Consider the following 25,376-nt stretch of genomic DNA (forward strand, 5'->3'; position numbering starts at 1 on the left):
GGCTGACCCGGGATCAATTCCCAGTATCCCATAAGGTCCCCAAACACCGCCAGGAGTAACCCCTGTGCAACGCCAGGTGTGACCCAAAAAGACATTTTAAATTGTACATTTTAATTTGTTTGCTGTCATTTGTTTGCTGATAATTTGTTATAAGTAAAACCTTTTCCAGGACTGGAGAAATGTATTTCTGTAGTGGGCCTTTTGGATATTTATACCATTTGCAGGCGGGGGCGCTGTGGGCGTCTGATGAGAAGCATCTGTCATGTCACGTACCAGGACCAGAACCCGATATTTCTCTAGCCTTATGTGGCCCGTGTGCCGACTTTCCCCCCACCCTTGGCACAAACCATGTGTGTCACAATACATGTAGCACTGTTGCCCCGTTGTTCTTCCAATTTGCTCGAGCAGACACCAGTAATGTCTCCATTGTGACACTTGCTGTTACTGGTTTTGGCATATCGAATATGCTACGGGGAGCTTGCCAGGTGGTTTCTGATTCATATGTGTCATCAAATGGAGTAGGATCAGGAAGAAATCTGAGTGCAGGATCATTTCAGATTTTGTTTTTGTTTAGTAATGTTTTCCATTTTATACCATGCATAAATTACTATAATCACAATTTAGGCTCAGGATAAGTGAGAAGAAATAGTTTTATCTAAAATATAATTTCCTGGGGCTGGAGGGATAATGCAGTGGGTATGGGGCTTGCTTTGTACACGGCTGACCCGGGTATGATCCACCAGGAGTAATCTCTGAGCATTGCAGGGGGTGGGCCAAAATCCAAAAACAAAGTTGAAACATAATGTGTTTTCCTCTCTCTTTCCAGGCGGGGCACATGTGTATGAGCTCAGTGCCGTGCTCATCCACAGAGGCGTGAGCGCCTACTCAGGCCACTACATTGCCCATGTGAAAGACCCGCAGTCAGGTGAATGGTACAAGTTTAATGATGAAGATATCGAGAAGATGGAGGGGAAGAAATTGCAACTAGGGATTGAGGAAGATCTAGGTAAAACCTTTAAGTTGTGAGTGCCCTTTTAAAATACAAATTTTTTATTGGAATTATTTGTGATAAACTACTAATTTCTAATAAACTGGAATGTTTGCATTGTTTGAACACACATAAAATCTCTAAATTAGTAACACCCAAGTTCTAAAAATATCTAGTTTTTCTTTTCTTTTTTTTTTCTTTTTTTCCCCTGCTCCTGAGGTGGGTTTCATGTCATGTTTGTCTTCAGTGCAGTTGAAGGCGGACAATAGATTGAAACCGAGGGGTTAGGGTTGAGGGTGTGTCCAGCTGTGTAGAGCACATGCCTGCCACGTGTGGGGCCCCGGCGTTCCTCCTTAACAGCACAAAGTAAACGAATGGTAAGGAGCCTGATTACTTACGGCAAGGCGGGCATGATTGGTGTTAAGCCCAAAGAATAAAGTAGCCGACTGAATGCAGGAGAAGTCATTCTTCCCCTGGCTCAGGACGAGTAGTGTTGGGAGACAAGCATTGCGGGCCCCTCTGCTCCTCGCCGGCCGACACCTATCCCCTCAGTGTGTGGACAGTGCCTGTGCCGGGGCAGAGGCTGCTTGTCGGTTGGTAGTAGAGAGGTCTGCCACAGTCTTGGAATGCACTGGCCGAGTGTGAAGCTCACGCCTGCCCAGTGTTCTGCGCCCAACCAACCCGTTTTACTCCCCAAGTGAGTCAGCAGGTTTTCCCTTTCCAAGTACATGCACTCTCTCACCTTTCCCTCCTCCTCTCTCTCCTGCCTCTCTAATCCACTCCTGCTCTCCGTGTCCTGTGTCCAGACTGTAAACTTTGGTTGGGTGTTAAGCTAGGGGGTCTGCAGGGAGAGAAGGGACAGGAGTAGGCGTGTGTCCTGCTGCCGGCCTACTTCTCTGCAGTAGGAGAGAGTGAGGGCTGCCGCGGCCCTCAGGTGCACTTTGGAAGCACTGGGCAGTTTTCCTGCAGCTGTGTGTGTGGGAACTATGGTCTTGACATTTGGAAACACATTTTGTTTTTAAAATTACCTTTAGATGTTCCTAGATATTCATCAGGTTTTATCCCACTCTATAATTTGTATACATATATATGCATATATTTGTTTTCTGTTTAAATCCAGAGCATTGTGGGCCCTGGGCATCTCCAACATAATGAATTATGTATGTGCTCTGTATTTACCTGTTTCTTCAATCACCTTGATTGATTTTACTAGACCAGAAAAAAGAGGTAGATTAATTTTTTTTTTATAACAATGCCTTAGTGATTTTGCTAGTCTGTCTGAGATTTACTCGAACGGTCTTCATTTCATCAAACAAATGTAAGACTGAGGTATTTATTACTGCCCACGTAGTTTTTTTGGGGGGGGCATTCTTGGGTGCTTGGGTGCCATGTAGTGCTGAGTATCGAATCTGAGGCACCTGTATGTATGCAAAGTAGTCTGGTAATTCTAGACTTGAACGCTTAGATCACAATTTGGGTGTCCAAAATTGAACTTGCTTCAGCTATGTGCAAGGCAAGTGCCCTCCTAGATCATCTATACTATTGCTCTGGACTCCTAATTCGTAATTTTTGACTAAGTATAAATTTGGAATTTAGAGGCCAGGGTGATAGTACAGTTGGTGGGCATTTACTTTGCTGACTAACTCGGGTTTAATCCCTAGAACCCCATTATGGTTCCCAAGCCTGCCAGGAGTGATCCTTGAGCATAGAGCCAAGAATAAGCCCTGAGTACCACCATTAATCCTAGACTTGAGCCCCAGATCACTCTTGAGGTGCTAGGGGACTGTGGCACACTGGGATCAAATCTAGGTCAGCTGAGTGCAAGGCAGGTGCCCTACAAGCTGAACTATCTGACCCACAAAGCACCTTTGTTTTGTTTTGGGGCTACATCCAGCTATGCTCTGGGGTTAAGTAAAGGGGTGCTCACAGGACCAGGCGGTAGCAAATATGAAGCATGAACTGCAGCCCCTTATACAATCTATCTGGCTCTGCCAGCGTGTGTTTAGGATGTGGGTGCGGGTTTTTTGGCCCTTGATTGGGAGGTAAATCTTTATTTGGTATTGTGAGCAAGAAGGACTGAAAAGAGAGAGGGTGACTTTGAGGGTGAGATGATTTTGAGGACCTTGATTGTTTTTTAAAGAAATAAACTTTATTAATGACTTCTAATTCATTCTACTTAGAATGTTAGAAGTTCTGAGACCCAACAATTTGAAGACTTTTTCCACACCAAGCAATACTAACGGGTTACTTACTCCTAACACTGCACTCAGGAAAAACTCCTGGCTGTGCTAAGGGAACCATAAGGAATGCCAGAGTCTGACCCCAGGTCATCCTTGAACAAAGCTAGCACCCTACTCTCTGAACTATCTGGTCCCCAATGTAAAGATTGTTGATAATCTCAGCTCATTAAAATTTTACATTTTGAATGTGCCATTTTCATTGAATAGCTTGTTTCTTATTTTATTTATTTATTTATTTATTTATTTATTTTGCTTTTTGGGTCACACCCAGCAATGCTCAGGGGTTATTCCTGGCTTTGCACTCAGGAATTACTCCTGACGGTGCTTGGGGGACCATATGGGACGCCGAGGATCGAACCCGGGTCGGCCGCGTGCAAGGCAAACGCCCTACCCGCTGTGCTATCACTCCGGCCCCACTTAATTTTTTATAAGTTAATGTGAATAGTAAAATGAAGTAGTTATGTCATTTTCTTCCGTATTTGTCACTTTTCTTTTTGGGGGGAGGTCACACCCGGCAATGCACAGGGTTACTCTTGGCTCATGCACTCAGGAATTACTCCTGGTGGCTCTTGGGACCATAAGGGATGCTGGGAATCAAACCTGGGTCGGCTGCGTGCAGGGCAAACGCCCTACCCGCTGTGCTTTTCTTCCAGCCCCATACTTTCCATTTATAAAAATGTAAATGTGGTGGGGCTGGAGCAATAGCCCCACCCTTTCTCTTTTCCTTTTCCTGAAACACAATGAATAGTAAACTCTAGGTATGCTGATCTAGTCATTTTATTTCTGTACTTCAGCAGAACCTTCTAAATCCCAGACACGAAAACCCAAGTGCGGCAAAGGATCACACTGCTCGCGAAACGCGTACATGTTGGTCTACAGACTACAGTCTCGAGAGAAAATCAGCACGACTGTGCAGGTACCAGGTGAGCAGTTTTCCAGCCTTACAGATGACACGGGTCTAGCACAGTGGGTAAGGCGTTTGCCTTACATGAGGCCGACCCAGGTTCGATTCCTCTGTCCCTCTCGAGGAGCCCGGCAAGCTGCCAAGAGTGTCCCGTCCCCACGGCAGAGCCTGTCAAGCTCCCCGTGGTGTATTCGATATTGCCAAAAACAGTAACAAAAAGTCTCACAATGGAGACGTTACTGGTGCCCGCTCGAGCAAATCAGTGAACAACAGGACAACAGTGCTACTTTTCTTTGAAATTTTATTTCTATAAGGTTGCTTGTATTTCAACACCAATCCCACCACCATTATACCTTCCCACCACCGTTATTGTGAATTTTCCCATAGCATTCAAGCCTGCTTGCCAGGGACAGACTCTAGCTAGGTAATTTATTTTCTATTGCTTATTATGAATATCATGAGAGGTTGCATGGCTGCAAATGTGGAATTTTAAAATTGTGGCTGGGGTCCAGAGACATCTCTGTAGGGAGCTAATCTGTTTTGAGATTCATTTGGGAATCTCTGGATCAAGGCCTTGGATGCTCTGAGATGGTGCCAGAGGCAGACCTTGAGCGTGACAGCCAGGACCCCAAGTTGGCGGGGAGATGGGAAGGGTTGGCCTGTTTCTGCTGCCACCATGTGACTGGAGTCTTAGTCCCTGAACCTCTGTACCTGGATTCTGCTTCTGGAAGCTCGTGGCTATTGGGCTTTCATCTGGAGCTGGCAGAGCTGGGACACCCACTCCACCTGAGGTGCCCCAGTGGAATTGGCTCGGTATAGGGTCTGGAGAGATCTCTGGTGAGCTGGTCTCCTCCAAGATTCACTGCTGTGTCTCTCAAAGACAAGAATTTTAAAATAGCATACTCTCAATGGTCATTTGTAGGAACAAACTAATTTATTGTGATAGACCTTTTACATACCATTAACATTAAAGTACTTTTTTTGTGTGTTTTTGTTTTGTTTTGTTTTTGTTTTTTTGTTTCGTTCTTGGGTCACACCCGGTGATGCACAGGGGTTACTCATGGCTCATGCACTCAGGAATCACTCCTGGCGGTGCTCAGGGGACCATATGGGATGCTGGGATTAGAACCCGGCTCGACCTCGTGCAAGGCAAACGCCCTACTCGCTATTGCTCCAGCCCCTAAAGTACTTTTTAATACTAAGTTTGTTTTAAGTTTTTGTTTTTATTTTTGTTTTTGGTGGGGCGTGGTATTACTGGTTGGTGCTCAAGGCTTACTTCCACCTCTGTGACTCAGAAATCAGTCCTGGCGCAGCTCAGGGCTCCGTACATGGTGCTGGGGGGTGAACTGGTACGGGCTGCACACAAGGCAAGCACCTTAATGCCTATACTATCTTGCCAGCCCACATCTGAAATTTTTTTTATTTTTTATTTTTATTTTTATTTATTTAATTTTTTTTGCTTTTTGGGTCACACCCGGCGATGCACAGGGGTTACTCCTGGCTCTGCACTCAGGAATCACTCCTGGCAGTGCTCAGGGGACCATATGGGATGCTGGGAATCGAACCCGGGTCGGCCGCGTGCAAATGCAAACTCCCTACCCACTGTGCTATTGCTCCAGCCCCTGCTTATTTTTTTAAGGGAACAAAGCTTTGTGCCGTTCTACTGCTCAGAACTATTCGGTTTTATGATTAACTTGTAAAGCGTTGATTGGCTTTAGCCAGTTATTTACATGAGTGTACTGGGGACCACATCCACCAGTGCTTAGAATCTGCTCCCGGCTCTGAGTTTTGGGGCTGCTCAGGCTCTACCCTCAGGACCATATGGTTCCAGGGATTGAACCCTGTACGCGTCTGCATCTCGCTCGCCCCCTATGGGTCTTTTATTGCGGATGAAAGGGAACACTCTGCAACCTGCTTTGAGTCTGTTTTTAACGAAGAAAGTACCATTTACCCTGTACCACCCCAGTTAATAAAATAGATGTTTTAGGCCACACCTGCTGGTGCTTAGCCATTTGGTGGCTCCATTTAGCTGCCGCCTTGGAGATCCCTGGGAGGGGGGGTGTTGTAGAAATGTTGTATTTATTATTTCAGTGACTTTCTTTAGTTTTTCTTCTGTTTTTGGTTGGAGATACTGAACAACCTAAAGGGAGGGAAACCACAGGAGGGAGTTGCCACCAAAATCTCAGCTAGTATTTAGATAGTAATTAGTGTGGGTGGCTTTTTTCTTTGAAACATACAACAGGCCTTTGTCTTTCTATTTCAATAGCTTTTCTTCAAGAGCTGGTGGACCGAGATAATTCTAAATTTGAAGAGTGGTGTATTGAAATGGCCGAGATGCGAAAGCAGAGCGTGGATAAAGGGAAAGCAAAGCACGAAGAGGTTAAGGAGCTGTACCAAAGGTTACCTGCTGGAGCTGGTCTGTAAGACATTCTGGGACAGCACTGTTGTGTTCAGTGCCTTGTGGCTTTAGTGTTCAGACATGCACAGCCTTTCCCTGCCATTCTCTCAGCCTACTGATGGCGGCCTGTGCACTATAAAAGCCTAAATCAGCAATAATTTGATGTGTAGCGTTCCATGCTGTTATATTTTATGTACTTTTAAAAATCAGGAGGCCATAAATGATAGTTTGGCTTGCACTCTGATTTTTTTTTTTTTTTTTGGTGGTGGTGGCGGGAGGGGTGGTGGGTTTCATACCTGGCAGTGCTCCGGGGTTACTGCTGGTGGGGCTCGGGGCACCATATGGGATGCCAGGGATTAAACCTGGGTTGGCCATGTGCAAGGCAAGTGCCTTGCCTATTGTAGTGTTGCTCTGCCCCTGGGTTGGTCTTTTGGGGTGGGTTTTTTTGTGTGTGTGCGTGTGTTTCATTGTTGTTTGGTTTTGGTTTTGCATCACATTTGGTTATGCTCAGGGTTTATTTCCTGGTGGATTTGTGGGTGCGAGATCAAAACCCCTGTTATCAGCCTTGTGCAAAGAAGCACCTTACCTGCTGTGCTTTCTCTCTGATCTTAGTATTCTGAAGATACTAACCCTCTAAAACGGGTTTGTTCACCTAAAATAAGCCTCCTTGGGAATATGAAGCTTTTGACCCACTTAATTCAAATTGCAATAGATTATCTCTAAGTAATCTGAATTATCTCAAGGTAAAATGTTTCAAATATTGTTCTGGTCTTTTTAGACTTCCGAAAGAAAATTCCTGTGATTAAAATACAGGCTTAGGGGCTGGAGCGATAGCACAGTGGTAGGGCGTTTGCCTTGTATGCGGCCGACCTGGGTTCTACACCCAGCATCCCATATGGTCCCCTGAGCACGGCCAAGTGTAATTCCTGGGTGCAGAGCCAGGAGTAACCCCTGTGCATTGCTGGGTATGACCCAAAAAGCCAAAAAAAAAAGTACAGGCTTTTGGGGGCCGGAGTGATGATCCAGTGGCTTGGGCGTTTGGTTTGCACACAGCTGACTCAGGTTCAAAACCCATCATCCCATATGGTCCCCTGAGCACTGCCGGGAGTAATTTCTGAGTTCAGAGCCAGGAGTAATCTCTTGAGCATCACCAGGTGTGACCCAAAAAGAAATAAACCCAAACCCCAGGCATTTAAACCATTAAAATTTTGAATCAAAATGTACTCTTGCCCATGGTGTCAATACAATTGCTGTTCTAGTTTGTCAGATGCTGAATTTTCTTCTCCCCTTTGTTGATGTAGTGAGTATGCTCACTCCATGTGAGCACCTATGCTTTTTGTGAGCCCCATTGCAGTAATGCTTTGGTTCATGAGCAGTAGGCAGCGTGTTTGAGAACCAGTCTGACTCTCTGGCTGTAGAACTTGGCATAATGGGCACAGTTTGCTACCAGTGTAAACAGTTTTAACAATTGAGATTTGTGCCTGATGTTCTTAAGGAAGCTCTTCGTGTAACTATACTTAGATGAGATTAAGAATGGAAAGAGATCTCTGATCACTTGTTGATCTTTGACCCATGAATCTTGCACTCCAAAATTGACACCCCCAAACTGGAAAACTGAGTGAGTTGCTAATGGGATTAGGAACCTGGTATGTCTGCTCTCTTAGGACTAATCATATATATTCTTACTATAAAGTCTTTTTTGGTATTTTTATATCTTTATATTGAAATGCTGTTGATACTTAAAACCAGTAAGCTTCTTTAGGGAGTTTGGATTGGCACTCCGGGTGGGAACTAGAAACTCTTCTCTTGATCTGATTGCTGTGGAGTCAGCTTTTGTATGGGTCTGCATTACAGAAACGAATGGACTGGGCATTTCTCAACTCCTTGGGGCCTTTCCTTTGAAGAGTCAGAATTCTTCAGATTATTCTTTTTTTTTTTTTTTTTTTCTTGTTTTGGGGGGGTCACATCCAGCGATTCTCAGGGGTCACTCCTGGCTCTGCACTCAGGAATTACCCCTGGCCATGCTCAGGGGACCATGTGGGATGCTGGGAATTGAACCCGGGTCCGGCCGCGTGCAAGGCAAACACCCTACCTGCTGTGCTACCACTCCAGCCCCCAGATTTTTCTTTCAGTTACCATTAACAGATACAAAACTCTCTTCAGTTCTTTCAGATATTCTGCCTCTGTAGACTATCTGTTGAATGATCCTTGGTTATTTTGTGTAAAAATCTCCCCTGTAGATTTTTCCAAATGACTAAAAAGTATCTTTTTGGTGCCACACCTGATGGTGCTATTGCTTACTCCTGGCTCTGCTCAGGGATCACTCCTGGTGTGCTCAAAGGACCATTTGGGATGCAGAGGATTGAACCCTGATAGGATGTGTGCAACGCAAACATCCTATCTAGTGTACTATTATTCTGACCCAATCAAATTACTAAGAATTTTAACTTGTTAGATTTTCTGAAAAAGATTACGTATGCCAAGGCTGTTACTTTGTTCTGTAGAGATACTTGCACTCTTTCTGTTTTGCTTTTGGGCCATACCCAGCATATACTCCTAGCTCTGTGAGACCAGAGGATTAAACCTAGGTCAGCCAGTATAGTGTCTCTTTAGCCTGATTTTTGCCACTGCCTCCTCCCTTCTCTAAGTCCTCCTCCTTCCTGAGGAAGGAAAAGGAACAAAGGAATAGAATCCCCTAGCAGCAGGGGATTCAGTTCCTGATCTTTGTCCTTGGTAAATTTAACTCAATAAATAACAGTAGAAAGTAATGACATTTTTTTCTGTGTCATGCTGCAACCAAGTTCCCTTACCAAATATCTTACGTAAGAAATATATAAATTTTCCCCTTTTATATATTGCGTGAATGTCTTGATTAACTGTTCTATATTTCTTTTCTTCCAAAAAGCTCAAAATGCTTCATATATTTTTTATTTTTTATATTCAGCAACATCCCCTTGTGGTCGGTAGGAGGCCAGTGTTACTACCTTCATTTTAAAATAAAAGAATGAAGCAAAGCAAGTTTGAGCAACTTGCTCAAGTTCAGTTTCTTTGTTGCAGAACTTTTATTATTACATCTTGGTTTCAAGTGCATTAGGCCGACCAGTCAGAATGCTTTCAGTTAATGATATATACAGTTACTGTTATAACAAGAATTTTATCATTAGAAAGTTTGTTCCTGTGAAATTTGAAAACTTTAGAGTTAGTATTCTAGACTTGTAACTCTCGGGGCAGTATAAAATTTGTCAAGCTGGACTATGATTTGAATTATCTGTCCTTCAGATCTAGAAGAAAAACTTTAAACAAATACATAAATTGAACCTCTATGTTTTCTTCTATGTTTTATGCTGGGACTTTCTGGAAATCTTTGTAAGTAATTAAAGCTGGCCCTTTGTCTTTAATTGTGACTTTTAAGGACTCCGGCTGTTTTTACAAATTAAGTCATTATAACATGTTTGGATCGCTGCATCTTCAAAATTGATAATAATTCAGTTCAGTGTACTTTAAATAATAGCTTTCTCAAAATACATGTGTGATGGATTTATGTGTGGAAGTTAAATACCCTTTAATTGATCACTGTTTTGTTTTGGGGCCATACCCAGCAGTGCTCGGGCTTCCTCCTGGCTCTATGCTCAGGAATCACTCCTGAGGCTCTGGGCACAGCTGAAGTGACTGGGATAAAATCTGGTCAGCTGCGTGCAGTGCAGATGCCCTACCTGCTATTCTGTTGCTCTGGCCTCCAACTGGTAGCACGTTTATCTTAATGGAAGCAAAGCTTGGCGCAGATAGGTTTGTGAAAGTGCAGCTGAATTAATTTCTTAGAATCCAGTCTGGCTTTCATTGCCATTTTTGGTTTCGTCACATACAGCGGGAGTGTGTCTGAGAATTATTTGCGAAATAAATGTAGTAGGGGATGAAGTTGTCTGGCGTGATTAGAGCTCTGTTGTGCTTTCAAGCAAGAAACTGGTCTCTGGATAGCCCTTCAGTAGGCTGGTTGATGTGCCAGCCTGCCTCTTGGGCACACTGCAGGCTGGTCCCCATTGCGTGCAGCCTCTTGCCAGCAGCGCCGGCAGTGAGTCTTTGTGTTAGACTCAGGAGAAGATCTGCCTTGGACAGTGCTGCTTCTGTTTCTTTTAACTGTGGACAACCGCTCTATTGTCTTTTAAGGAAAATAATTATATTACCTCATCATAAACTGTGAAAATACATAAATACATGCATTCTTTTCCTTGCTTTCTTCAGAGCCCTACGAGTTTGTTTCCCTGGAATGGCTCCAAAAGTGGTTGGATGAGTCTACGCCGACCAAGCCAATTGATAATCATGCTTGCCTGTGTTCCCACGACAAGCTTCATCCTGATAAAATATCTATTATGAAGAGAATATCTGAGTATGCAGCTGATATTTTCTACAGTAGATACGGAGGTGGACCAAGACTAACTGGTAAGTGTGAGGTGTCAGCTTTGAAAGGCTTCATCCTTTACACCCTCAGTTCTCAGATCCCTTGTCATTATTTGACTCAGATTTGCTGAATCAAGTCTTTTTTCTGCAGAAATAATTTGTTAAATGACCAATTTAAGTAGCGGTATGCATATTTATAGTATTAGCTTAGGACCAATTACCTCATTAAGTCTTATTTTTGTTTTTCTTTAGTTCTCTTTTGAGAACTGTATTTTTTTTTTTCTTTTTGGGTCACACCCGGCAATGCACAGGGGTCACTCCTGGCTCTGCACTCAGGAATTACCCTTGGCTGAGCTCAGACCATATGGGATGCTGGGACTCGAACCCAGGTCAGCCGCGTGCAAGGCAAACGCCCTACCCACTGAGCTATCTTTTGAGAACTGTATTTTGTAATTTTGAAACACAGGCTTTAAATAAATAATAAATATATATTTATTTTATGGCTGTAAAAAATATTTTGCTACCACTGGAGCTTCCCTCCAGCCTCTGTGTATCCTCTTCAATTCTTTGTGGCCACTTGATAATGCTCAGTGCGTAACCCTAAGATCTGGGAAATGTTACTTACTTTTGAATAAATGGAAGCCACTTGATCTTGTCTTGAATATTAGAGCGATCTATGTCTAGACAGTATCATAGTATTGTCAGAGTATTGTGTTCTGGAGCATATGGATAATATCTATAGTTTATTGTCTTTGAAGAAGTTTGCTTGTTAATGAAGTATCTGTGAATGAGTATTACTCAATTATGACCTACAACCACATTGCTTTTTCCCCTAAATTAACTATTTTTTGAATATGTGCAGGTTTCTGCATAAAGCCAACATTTAATTGATTTAGAACTTTTCTTTGTGGAAATTCAGCAGTAAGATGTTAGACTCACACTTCAAATGATTCCTAGATTGAATTTAAGTTATTCCCTTAATTATTGTTTCCCCCATATATTTCTGTGTTTTGAAGTGTTCCAATATATAATACCTACCTGAGGCTCTTGAGTAATTAACAATACTGTTTTTACTATAGTCATCAGTCACATCATTCATTTCCCACTGCCGTCAGTAGATTATGGTCTTAGAAATTTGCACCTAAACCTTGTAGAATATCTAATTTATCGAAGAGACACTTTGATCATATTGAAACTTTATCTCAGCATTCCTTATACACTTATCAGTGTTGCTGTCTTGACATAATTTAGACCGTACACCAATTAGCTGTTTTTGGACTTTGGTTTAGAACTCTGTGTTTTGGCAGTGTTTTTCTCCATTCAGGAAATTAATGGTGAATGAAGCGTATACCCTTCTGTTCTCCCCTTCCTCTAGTGAAAGCCCTGTGCAAGGAATGTGTAGTAGAGCGTTGTCGTTTGTTGCGGCTGAAGAACCAACTAAATGAAGATTATAAAACTGTCAATAATCTGTTAAAAACAACAGTAAAGGGGTATGTTACAGTGTTCATTGTGAAAAATTCTTAAACAACAAAGCAGCTAATTTATAGATAAGGAGATTTGGTTTGTAAAAGAAACTTTAGCAAATGATATAAGCAAATTAAATTTTTCATGTTTTCACTGAAATCTGAATGTCTGCAACACACATGCATCCAACTTTGTGACAATTTTTCATCTCCAATAATAATACAAGATCAGAATTTAAACTAAGCCTAGGCAGGATATGGGCTTGTTGATGGCAAGGAATTTTATAAAACTTTTGTTATAAAACCTTTATAGCAGTATGTTAACAAATGGCAAATACTGTTCCTGCTTGTCAGAAACTTATCCAGGACATTTGGGGTGTTTCCAAACCCTTTCCATGGCGAATTTCTGGGCTCAAGGAGCAATATGATTAGTTAATTGTTGGTTATTAGTATATCATGTGTTTATGTTGTGTTCTTTCCAAGTAAATATTAAACCAGTTCACTATATTTGGTCATTCCACAACTTACTGAGTTGCAGAGTGTGTGTGTGTGTGTGTGTGTGTGTGTGAGAGTGTGTGTGTGTGTGTGTGTGTGTAAGTATGGATTGTCTTTATGTGTAGAATCTTGTTTCACTGTATGTAGTTCTGAACAGTGAACAAGGGGACAACATTGCCTTCGGTATGACCATCATTATTGTAAAGGAGGGTTAAGAGAAGCAGGAAATGATTTGAGATGGCAACAAAGTATTTGAAACCTCAGTTCAGTAAGGAATAGAGGATATTGCCAAAAATAAATAGTTGGTTTTGGGGGGTATGGTTGAGGGGGTTGGGCCACACCCGGTGGTGGTCAGGTGGTGGTTTTGGCTCTCAGGAATTACTGTTAATGTAGCTGGGGGACCATATGCCGCCCTAGTGATCAAACCCTGATTGGCCACGTGCGCAGCAGGCACCTTACTTAACTCTTGCCATACCTCTCTGAACACTGGAAAGTAAATTTTCATTCTTACTTGGTTTGGGGCTATACTCAGTTGTGCTCATGGTTTACTGTGGGTTCCGCACACAGGAATCATTCCTGGCAGAATTTGGTACTGTAGGTGGTGCTGGGAATACAAACCTTATCTTCTGTATTATCCCTCTGGTCCAGGGAATAAGCTTCCTTTTTTTAAAAAAGAAAATTGTTCTTGTTCTATGGGCTACTCCCAGCGTTGCTTAGTGCTTCCTTTGGCTCTGCACAAAGGGATTGCTCCTGGCAGGGCTTGGGGGACTGAATGGGGTTCCAGGGATTTAACCCAGGTTAGCCACATACGTATAAGACAAGTCCCCTATCCTCTGTACCATCATTCTGGCTCCAGAAAGTTTTTAAACATGATTAGTGCAACAGTTTTATTCTTTTTTTTTTTTTTCTTTTTTGGTCACACCTGGCAATGCACAGGGGTTACTCCTGGCTCTGCACTCAGGAATTACTCTTGGCGGTGCTCAGGGTACCATATGGGATGCTGGGATTTGAACCTGAGTTGGCCATGTGCAAGGCAAATGCCCTACCCGCTGTGCTATTGCTCCAGCCCCTGATTCATTTTTATTAGGGAAGTGGGGTAATAATTCAGGAATATTACATACATGGTTTAACGTTCTCTGTCCCACAGCAATGACGGATTCTGGGTGGGAAAATCCTCCTTGAGGAGTTGGCGCCAACTCGCTCTGGAGCAGCTCGATGAGCAAGACAGTGAAGCCGACCAAAACAACGGAAAGATGAACGGTGACTCCTTGGGTAAAGGTACTGTTCAACCTGTGTGCAGCAGTGACTTCAGGATTTCTAGCCATGTGTTTTCGCAGGCAATTTCTATTAAGCCTAAAAGTTTAGAAATGTCTCAGAATTAATATATTTTTGAATTTTAAAAATGACACCAAGAGCTCGCCAACTGTCACTGTACCACTGTCATCCTGTTGATCATCAATTTGTTCTAGCGGGCCCAGTAACATCTCCATTCGCCGTAGCCCTGAGACTTTAGTAGCCTCTCCTTACTCGTCCTTCCCAATGGTGCTGCATTGGAGGCTCTTTCAGGTTCTGGGGAATGAGGCCCATCATTGTTACTGGTTTTGGCATATGAATACACCACAAGGAGCTTGTCAGGCTCTCCCGTGCGGGCAGAAAACTCTCAGTAGTTTTCCAGGTTCTCCAAGAGGGAGAACTAGGCTATAAGAGTTTGTGCGGCTGCATTTTGCGGTTCTGGGAGCTTGGTTTTATAGTCGCTGGGTCTTGGCCATTGATGGGATTACACGGCATGGGGGGGGGCAGTTTGTGGGTGTAGTTGCCAAGCGACTGGAAAATGGGGGATTTGGGTGGAGGAGGCCCAGTCCCGATCGGTTACTAATTTAAAAAAAAAAACCCACTGCTGGTGAACATGGAAAAAGAAGCCCTGAACACATAGCGAGTGGGAAGGAACCTGATTTCCCCACTGGAGAGTATGGTGGTTCTTCAAGAAGGCCAAGTGGATTATCATATTACCTGGTAATTTTCTCCTAAAAAGTGAAAAGTGGGTTCTCAAAACAGGTGATCCTCATTAGCGACAGATTTGGCGTTTGTGAGTTTGAATTTACTCATGAGCACTGAAATGATGCTCCTGGTCTTTAGCAGATGTGACTGGGATATATCAGACTCATCTGAAACACAGACCCACAGGAAGGGCGGGCAAGAGACATAGCTGTGCCTGCTGGCTGGGTGCAGATAGCGAGCAAGAGTCCTCCTGGGGGTTCTTCAGCACTTGTTCTGCCTTTGCATTTTTGGCCTTCATGTCTATTGTTAATCATACCCAAAAGGGAAGTTGAGACATTGAATTTTCAATTATTTCTTTGGAGCACATCTGGCAGTACTCAGGGATTACTCCTGCGTCTGTGCTCAGGGATCATTGTTAGAAATACTGGGAGGATGGTAAGTAATGCCAGGGACTCTGCAGGGTCAGTCTCATGCATGACAGGCGTCTTACCCACTGTTTATTATTCAGTTGCAGTACACACAACTAAATTATAGTACTACAGTGAGAAAGTAGGAAAAGCAGATTTGAAATGAGAAATAGGAACGGGAAAGTAAGTTCTTATATGCTTGATATTGAAGGTTGGGTGAGCCCTTATTAACTTCTCAAACTTTCCGTTCAGCTCCTAATCGACTAGGTAAATGAAGGTGCCAAGACATGCAGATGATTAACTGGGTTTATGACATGGTATTCTGGATACCTTGACTAGAATTAATGGGACAATTTGAAATTACTTAATTTTTAATATGGCACATTGTCTTGCGTAACTTAGATCTTTGAGAAGTTAATTTGCGGTTCAGATATTTTACTTTCCTTTTAAGGATAAGAAATATGACACATCATACCTGAACTGTGGAGGAATCACTTGTGTCTTAATTTTAGAATACTTTAGAGTGTTCTTAGTTCAAAATTGTGCAGAGTAGTATCTATTAGTTTGAACTTTAATACAGCATTCTGAGCAGTTATTACCTGGGTTATTTTTGATTAGATGAATCAAAGGAAGAAAGAAAAGAAGAGGAGGAAGAGCTAAATTTTAATGAAGACATTCTGTGTCCGCATGGTAAGCATAAGTCTTAAATTGGCAGTCTGAATTAATGGTATCCTAGATAAGTTGCTCATTTGCTTGCTTTGATTAGATTCTGCCCTACTATGGCACCACCATTAGGTAGTCGGTTCCCAAACTGACTGCTTTTTGTTGGGTAGTTTGGGTTCTTGGTGGCGCCCTGTTGCCTGGGGTCAAGCACTGGAGTTCAGCATGCAAAGCCACCCCGGCTCCGTATATAGTGGTTTTGCTGTGTTCGTTGTCGTTATTACTACTGGACTACCCAGTGAAGGGCCTCCCATATGCCTAGTATGCACTCCGCAGTGGGAACTGAACTCTTCGGTGGGGTCATGGGGCCCTCAGTAGGGATGGAGCACTGTTGGAGCAGAGCATTTGATGGCCGTGCACTTTTGTGTGCTTGTATTATTGCTGGGTGCTGGGGCTGTGCCACACCCACTAGTGCTCCGCCCTCCCTCCGGGTCTGTGCTAGTCCCGGGAGACCTTGTAGCGGTGTCCGGGAGGAGCTTGGTCTTTGCCCGTCACACAGGCTCCTGGCCCACTGAGCTCCCTTTGCAGCGAGCAGCTCTCACTGGGTGGCAGGAGAAACGGCACGCGCCGGGCAACACCAGAGAAAACTCTGTTTTGTATTTTGTTTGAGGGAGCCATACCTGGCGGTGCATAGGGCTTACTCCGGGTTTTGTGCTCAGAGATCACTTCCAGCTGGCTTGGGGCAGTATCATGGGGTGCCAGAGATAAGCCTGGGTCGGCAGGTTCCTGTGCAAGCACCTTGACTGTGCTCTGGCCCATTTGGTAGGGAAGGGGGCGTACCCAGTGGTGCTTGGAATTTAACCCTGGCTCAGCACTGGTGGGTTTGGGGGATATAGATGGGGTGCTGGGGATCCTTCCTGGGTCAGATTCTTACAAGGTAAGCACATAACTGTACTATCTCGCCGGTCTTTTTTTTTTTTTTTTTTTTTTTTTTTGGTTTTTGGGTCACACCTGCAATGCACAGGGGTTACTCCTGGCTCTGCACTCAGGAATTACTCCTGGCAGTGCTCAGGGGACCATATGGGATGCTGGGATTTGAACCTGGGTCGGCCGAGTGCAAGGCAAACGCCCTACCCGCTATGCTATCACTCCAGTGCCCCCCCCTTTTCTTTTTAACAGATATTTAGGGTCAGTAGTTAAGTTAGCTCAATGGTAGAGTATACATTTCACATAGTCTTGGGTTCCACTCCCAGCACTGCAAAAAGAAATCACTGAGTTTATGTTGCACACATTTCTTGAAGAGTGTCCTTTTTTTTCCCTTTTTGGATCACACACGGTGACATACAGGGATTACTCCTGGCTTTGCATTCAGGAGTTCGTCCTGGTGGTGCTTGGCACCATACGGAATGCTGGGAATCAAGCCCAGGTCAGCCGCGTGCAGGGCAAACCTACCGTTCAGCCCCACCCGCTGAACTATCACTCCAGCCCTGCTTAAGAGTTACAAAATGTCTCACAGTTAACCTTCGTGTACATTAGGAGGTAAAGTGTGCAAGAAGATGATTTGAAGTATTAAGAATTAGAACATTTTAATAGGTTTGGGACTTTGGGGGAGTTGGGGCATACCCAGTGCTGTTTAGGCGGTGCCTCTGGCTCTGCTCAGAGATCATTCCTGGCTTTATCGCTATAAATTAGTTCAGATGAGAGAGAAGCTTAGGACCCATCCCAACCTCAGTATTCACAAGGTGAATTTTGTTTATCATTTAATGATAACTAAATGATAACTCAACAACTGGGCATCCTTGGCTTTGTTACACCTTGGGTCCAGCTGGAGCAATAGTGCAGCGGGTAAGGAGCTTGCCTTCCACACTTCTCACCCGGATTTGATCCCTGGCATTCCATATGTCCCCCTGAGCACCACCAGGAGTGATTCCTACGTGCAGAGCATGTGGTCCTAGGGATGGAACCCAGGTCAGCCACATGCAAGGGCAAGTTCCCTACCTCCTGTCCTATGGCTCTGGCCCCAGATTCCTGGTTTTCAAATCACATACATAGATTGAGGATGTAAAGGAATGTTTAGTTCCTTTTTTTTTTTCTTTTTTTTGGGTCACACCCGGCGATGCACAGTGGTCACTCCTGGCTCTGCACTCAGGAATTACCCCTGGCGGTGCTCAGGGGACCATATGGGATGCTGGGAATCGAACCCGGGTCGGCCGCGTGCAAGGCAAACGCCCTACCTGCTGTGCTATCGCTCCAGCCCCAGGAATGTTTAGTTCCTTTAGATGTAGTTGAAAATTTTAGAGTTCTTTGTAGCTTAGGTAGAATCACAATATTTCAATTTGAAAAAGAGCACAAATGTTATTTACATTTATGACATAGGGTCGAGGGAAATCCCTGGAAGGACCTGGGTGCTTGCTTTGCATGCAGGAACCCATGTTCAAGCCCAAGGTTTGATCCTAGCTGCACCCCAGTGGGTGTACCCCCACCCCCACCTTGAGCCCCCCTCCCCCGCCCACCCTCCGACCACATTCACCTCTCGTACCCTAGCACTGACCTGGCAGTAGCTCCTGATCACTGGCAGACATGTTCAAGAAATTTTTTAAAGTTTGAGATGAATTTTGGGAGATTATTGGCCCTTCTAACACTTTATCTACATTGTTTTATTGATGAAGGTTCTCTGATTTCCAGTACTGTTAGCGATGGTTTCCCATATACAGTCCACACCCACTACCAGTTACCCACCTCACTCCTCCAAGTAACACTTTTTAAAAAAATAATGTTTCATTAAACAGGAGAGTTATGCATATCTGAAAATGAAAGGCGGCTTGTTTCCCAGGAAGCGTGGAGCAAGCTGCAGCAGTACTTCCCCAAGGCGCCCGAGTTTCCGAGTCACAGAGAGTGCTGCTCGCAGTGCAAGGTACGGCCTGCATCCGCGCCCCGGGAGAGTCCACGTTGTATGTTCAGTGGCGGTGTGGGAGGAGGCATGTGCCACGCTGTCAGCAGAAGATGTTGATTGCTCCACTCTTTCAGATTCTAGAAAGAGAAGGGGAAGAAAATGAAGCCTTACATAAGATGATTGCGAATGAGCAAAAAACGTCGCTACCGAATTTATTCCAGGACAAAAACAGACCATGTCTCAGCAACTGGCCAGAGGTACAGTGATTTCTACAGAAGGTGTCGTTTATCTTACCTCTTAAACGTCCTTGCCGAAATACCTGGTGGAGTATTAGAAGGACCCAGAACTTTCATTTAACTTCCTAATTTGGACTGTCGCTTCTTTGCAGATGGGAAATGCTTCAATTTTTTGTTAATTAAATTTGAAAAGAAAACCACAATATATGGACAGACTTTTCCTAGAGGATGTAATTTAAGAAAGCAGAGAAATAAAAGAATGAATGATGATTTTTGTGTGATTTTTCTCTCCTAGGATACTGATGTCCTGTACATCGTCTCACAGTTCTTTGTAGAAGAATGGAGGAAGTTTGTTAGGTATAAACCAAAGTTCTCTTTTCCCATTTATGTTTCTTTTGGTATTATTGAGAATTTATGGATCCTTGTTTTCGTATCTTTGATAAGACTTTGACTGTCTGATCCTGAGTATGCATTACTGATGCCCTTTTTAATTTTATTTTCCTTTTAAAATACCTTAGGCGTTTTTTCAGACAGGCAGAAGTACAGTTAACTCACTGATCGCCTTCTCTCTTGGCCAGGAAACCCACGCGCTGCAGCCCCGTGTCAGCCGTGGGGAACAGTGCTCTCCTGTGTCCCCACGGTGGCCTCATGTTCACTTTCACTTCCATGACCAAAGAAGACTCCAAACTGTGAGTTTCCCTTCCTGTGGATTTTCTATATCCAAGAAGTAAGCTGCTTAGGAATTTCCTCAGGTGTTATAAAAGTCTGTTAGGAAAATTCCTTTCCCCTTCTCTTTGCTTTTACCAGACGGAGCACTATAGGGGGAGCGGCTGCCCGGGCCCGCTTTGCTTTTCTTCCTCTCTGTAGATGTAACTCTGTTCCTGTTAAGTGCCTTTGTGGCCTTCCATTCTATGAGAAAGCGCTTCTTTATCCATGATGTAGCTCCCTTTTCCTCTAACTTTATATTACATGATTGATTTTGATGATGTTGATTAGATTACGCTCTCTGAGTTTCTGCATATCTTAATGCATGTTTTGTTTTTTTGCACAGTATAGCTCTCATATGGCCCACTGAGTGGCAAATGATTCAAAAGCTCTTCGTCGTTGATCATATAATTAAAATCACCCGGACTACAGTTGGAGACATGAATCCTTCAGAGACCCAGTATATTTCTGAGCCTAGTAAGTATTCATGTTGCTCTTGAATTGTGTAGTTAGGATCAGTATACATATATATTTAAAAAAAATTTTAATGCTTTGGGGCAGTCTGGAGTGATAACACAGCCGGTAGGGCGTTTGCCTTGCTCTTGGCCGACCCGGGTTCAATTCCTTTGTCCCTCTCAGAGAGCCCAGCAAGTTATCAGGAGTATTTGATATGACAAAAACAGTAACAACTCTCACAATGGAGACGTTACTGGTGCCTGTTCGAGCAAATCAATAAACAACAGGACGACAGTGCTACAGTGCTATGCTTTGGGGCCATATCCAGCAGTACTCAAGGGTAACTCCTGACTCTGCACTTAGGAATTTCTCCTGGAAGTGCTCAAGGGACCGTATGGGATGCCAGGTGGCCTGTGTACAAGGCAAGCACTCTCCACTGTCCTATCACTCTGGCCCAAAATTTTATACTTTAGGGGGAAAGTACGCTCTGTTTTATGGCTTTCCAAATGAGTTCTTCAAAGCCAGTTACTGATCGATAATCTGGAAATTGTGCTGGGCCTGTGGCTCATACTTTGCCTGTAGCAGCCCCAAGTTTGGTTTCTGACATCACATGGTCCAGTCCCTGACGGGGGGCACCCAAAGAACAAAAGTAAAATAATCACCTTCGGTATGTCTATTTGCTAAAATTAATTTTTTTCATACAATAGTTGGCAAAGTGGTTGATATGCTTCTAGATACTTGATTCTGACAGCTGTTCCTCAGGCACTTCTGTTTCCCTTTTTTTTTTTCTTAAGAACTCTGTCCAGAATGCAGAGAAGGCTTATTGTGTCAGCAACAGAGGGACCTCCGCGAATACACTCAAGCCACCATCTATGTCCACAAAGTGGTAGATAATAAAAAGGTACTAATCCCTGTTGTGGCCAAGACAAGGAGTATTGAAACTTGCCTTTGTTGTTCCTATGGGGGCCATGCCTGCTGCTGCTTGCCAGCCTCCACTTATCCCTGGTGGGTGGATTGGGGCATTTGCTTCCTGGGATGCAGCCCAGGGCTTTGCGCATGAATTGTGAATATCCTGTGACTGCAGCACACCTCTGGGCCCCTGAAGTGTGTTGAACAATTGGACATGAATCGTTAACATCTTTGGGGATTTGTTCAGTTGCTGATTTCATACAGAAGTCTTTATTGAAGGGTAGTGTGTGAGAACGTGATGCTGGTTCCATAATATGACTATAGAATAGTTCCTGCCCTGAGGGCCAGAAAGATGGTCCTGAGGGCAGGGCACATGCCATGCCTTGGTACCGTTGACCTGAGTTTGATCCCTAGCACCCCCATAAAACCCCTGTAAGCGCCAGGAGTGACCCTAAGCTCTGCTGGGTGTGGCCCAGTGAAAACACCATGATAATCCATAAACTGACTTTTGAACTTCACACAGGAAGTCGTGGTTTGGTGTGCTTTTAGTTTGCGCCGTATCTGGCAGTGCTGAAGGACGGTATCGTGCTGCATAGTGAACCTGTGTTTCTCTCACTGCCCGCTCAGCTTCTCTCCGCACCCGTAAGGGGAGTGTTCACACATAGTAGGGGAAAGTGAAAAAGAGAATTGGGAACAGTTAGTGAAGAAAGGGGACAGGCTTTGGTTCCCAGTCCAGGTCGGAAGCATACAGGCTCCCCCACCAAGCAGTTCTTAGGCAGGATGCCTGAGAATCAGCCCAGGCTGACAGTGTCAGGGTTCAGCAAGCAAGTGCTTGGACCCCAGGCTGTCGACTTGATTTGTGACCAGCAGATTATAGGAGTTTCCCACAAAGCCCTTCTCACACCTGGTGCAAGTCCCAAACAGTTCATTCTGTGTTCTAACCACTGCCCATAAGCCACAGGTTCTCATCACACAGTGCTGATTTGATCAGTTCCTGGAAGGGCTCAAAGGAAACCTGTGAGTTTACCACCAGTTTATTACAAAGGATATAATCTGAACTACGAAATGTAAGAGATGCATAGGACAGTATGGGGAAAGGTGGGAGTGTCCTTGCCACACCACAGGTGTGCCATTCTGCACAGATTTGTACATGCAAATCTGTGCAGAAATAGAACACATGCTTACCAGATGACACGCTCTTTGAAAGCTCTTTCAGACATTTGCGAGTTTGTAGTTTTGCAGGTTATCAATGAAACTCAATTTCCAGCCTCCCTTTTTTTTTTGCTTGCTTTTTGGGTCACACCTGGTGATGCTCAGGGGTCAGGGGTTACTCCTGACTTTGCACTCAGGAATCATTCCTGGTGGTGCTCAGGGGACTATATGGGATGCTGGGAATCGAACCCGGGTCAGCTGCAAGCAAGGCAAACGCCGTACCCGCTATGCTATTTCTCCAGCTCCCTAGCCTCTTTGAGGAGAAGCAGGGAGTGGGCCTGATCCAGCCTCTGGGTTAATTACTTGCTAACTTGCTATAAAGGTCATATTAGTATAACTGAACATACCTTTCTGATTTGGGGACAACACCTGCTGGTCCTCCGGGTTTCTACCAGCTCTGTGCTCAGTGCTCAGTCCTCTTGTACTGGTAAGCTTGGGGAAACATGGGGTGCTGGGGGTGAAACCTGATGCCCAAGCAAGGTTTCATCCCCACCGTACTCTCTCTCCAGCCTCTTTTGACTTGGACCATTTTCAAGCTGTTGATCCAGGAATCAGATTAGCACCAAATAGAAGAAATAACCAAAATTTTGTTGACAACTAAGCATGAGAAATACATTCTGGTCATCCAGATGACTATATGTCTTTGCATGTACTTTGTGTAGGTTACAATAGCCAGGTTTGGTGAGAGGTGATTCTTACCTGATATTTCACGGTAAAGGCCAGGGATAATCCTGATAATTAGCTCGGGCCCTTTAGTAAATCTTGAAGAAAGGCTGGGAGCAACTGTGCCACACCAGAGGTGTGCCTTTCTGCCCAGATCACACACGTTCACCATAAGGCATGTGACATGTCATTACTTCATCGTTTTGGGTGTGGGAGGGTGTGTGTGAAATTCTTTTCCCTAACATTTCCCATTAATATCTACTAAAAGCATATATTACTTGGTAGCTAGGCCTTAGGTGTGAAAGCTGTGGAAACCATTGCTCTAGACATCTAGCTGCTTTCCCTGTTGATTTAAAGTCTCATTTTAGCTTTTTCTGTTGTTTTTTTTTCCCCCCACACTTGGTGGTGCTTAGGGGTTACTCCAGGCTCTGCTCTCAGGAATCTTCCCTGGGTGCTTGGGGTATTTTATTGGATGCGTGCAAGGCAAGTGTCCTACCTGCTGTATTATCTCTCAGTCCCATTGCTTCATCATTTTGGGTGAGGAGGGCAATATGTGTGTGTGTGTATTATTTCCCTAAAAGTTTCCAATAAATATCTACTAAAAACATGTATAAACTGGTATCCAGTTATCTAGTACATTGCCAGGTGTGGCTCAAACCCCACGCGCCCCCCCCCCCCAGGTAAAAATAGTTAGACTAACACAGAACCCCTATGTCTTGATTTCTGTCTGACTGTCCTTCCACTGTTGACTCGGTTTCTCCCCTCTTGATACAGGTCAGCAGCCATGCCCTCCACTCTCCCTCCATAGCATGCCTTTCTAATTTTTCCTAGGGCTCGACCTACTTCTCTCTTTTCCTAATATATTCAGGTCATGAAAGATGCTGCTCCCGAGTTGAACGTGAGCAGTTCCGAAACAGAGGAGGATAAAGAAGAAACTAAACCAGATGGAGAGAAGGATCCAGATTTTAATCAGGTAGATGTTGGAGATGTTCTTTGTTTCCATTCTTTCGGTTTTGGATCATGCTCACCCGGCGGTGCTTGGGGCGCTGCAGTGCCAGGGATTGATTCGTGGCTCTAGCATGCAATTTTTTTGGGGGGTAGGGGGGGGTCACTCCCGGCAATGCACAGGGGTTACTCCTGGCTCTGCACTCAGGAATTAGTCCTGGTGGTGCTCAGGGAACCATATGAGATACTGGGAATCGAATTCGGGTTGGCCACGTGCAAGGCAGACGTCCTACCCGCTGTGCTATAACTCCAGCCCTAGCATGCAATTTTTGAACTGCCTCCCTGGCCCACCTTGAAACATCCATCTCTGGATCTTTTAAGTATAAACAAATTCAGCTTCCTTCCAAAGTATCACCCTGGGACCAGAGCAGTAGTACAGCAGGTAAGGCATTTCCCTTGAGTAACCCCAGCATCCCACATCGTCACTCCGAGCACCACTTGGAGTAATCCTAAGTGCAGAGCCAGGAGTAACCCCTGAGCATCGCCAGAAATGACCAAAAAAGCCAGAAACAAAAAACAAGAACAAAACAACAAAAACACCCAAACCAAATAAGCATTACCCATTAATGTCTTTATTAAAGATTTTTAGGTTTTTAATTATGATGTTAAATGACCAGATCAGTAGTGTCTTATTTTCAGTTGCCATCAATTTAAAATTCTTCCATGCCTGTTTATGTATTCTGTTAGGTTATTATTCTACCTCTTGTATGAATTTGATTGCGTGATCCTATGAATTCATAGTGGTGGGAAGAAAAGTCTTAGAACAGGAAATTGATATTACAATGTTTCTTTGATGTATGGTGTATTTGTCTTAGTGTCTCAGAAAGTCTGAACACTGTGTTCCAGGACACTCTATTTAGATACTTAAATTTATGGAATTCTTGCTTAAATTAAAGTTTACTTTTAGTCTTCTGAAATGCTGTGTATTCATATTATGGTTAGAATTCTCCCTGAAGTAGTTTGTTACAGTGCCCATATGCTGTTACAGGCAGATACTGGCTTGTTGGCCTGTCTGTATGCAACGATACTATTTTCAACAACGGTTAAGAAAGCCTGAAAAAAAAAAAAGCCCTCTTGAATTTTGTTCTCCATGAGCTGGATGTTACGTGTACTTTCCCCAGCTGGTACAATTTTGTCAGCATGTTTTCCGTGGCTTGTTGGATCTTGTGTCGTGTTAGCTGTAAAAAGGCCTGAAAGGGGCTGGGGCTATAACAGTGGGCGTGGCCTGGCCCTACAGGCAGCCAGCCTTGGTTCTGTCTCCAGCACCATGTATCTCTCCCTGAGTAGAGTCAAGAGAAATCTCTGAGCATGGCCAGGTGTGGCCCCATTATCAAGCCAAAAAAAAAAAA

The 25,376-nt window shown here is 44.1% G+C and overlaps 1 protein-coding gene across 4 annotated transcripts in view; it reads left to right on the top strand.

Annotated features, from left to right (window-relative positions):
• The window catches only part of USP48 (ubiquitin specific peptidase 48), a 68,867-nt gene that overhangs the window by 27,539 nt on the left and 15,952 nt on the right, over positions 1-25,376 (top strand). For 3 of the 4 annotated variants that reach the window (XM_055138743.1, XM_055138746.1, XM_055138745.1), the window contains 14 exons: positions 827-1,006; positions 4,023-4,151; positions 6,399-6,548; positions 10,770-10,967; positions 12,301-12,415; positions 14,031-14,161; positions 15,907-15,978; positions 18,738-18,862; positions 18,976-19,098; positions 19,373-19,434; positions 19,656-19,766; positions 20,129-20,259; positions 21,033-21,139; positions 23,891-23,995. In XM_055138743.1, coding sequence (XP_054994718.1) covers positions 827-1,006; positions 4,023-4,151; positions 6,399-6,548; positions 10,770-10,967; positions 12,301-12,415; positions 14,031-14,161; positions 15,907-15,978; positions 18,738-18,862; positions 18,976-19,098; positions 19,373-19,434; positions 19,656-19,766; positions 20,129-20,259; positions 21,033-21,139; positions 23,891-23,995 — 1,739 coding nt within the window. The remainder of the gene's footprint in view (positions 1-826; positions 1,007-4,022; positions 4,152-6,398; positions 6,549-10,769; positions 10,968-12,300; positions 12,416-14,030; positions 14,162-15,906; positions 15,979-18,737; positions 18,863-18,975; positions 19,099-19,372; positions 19,435-19,655; positions 19,767-20,128; positions 20,260-21,032; positions 21,140-23,890; positions 23,996-25,376) is intronic. The other variant, XM_055138744.1, reaches the window with a different exon arrangement.

The sequence above is a fragment of the Sorex araneus genome, chromosome 5 (genome assembly GCF_027595985.1).
Source record: "Sorex araneus isolate mSorAra2 chromosome 5, mSorAra2.pri, whole genome shotgun sequence".
In the NCBI taxonomy this organism is placed as follows: domain Eukaryota; kingdom Metazoa; phylum Chordata; class Mammalia; order Eulipotyphla; family Soricidae; genus Sorex; species Sorex araneus.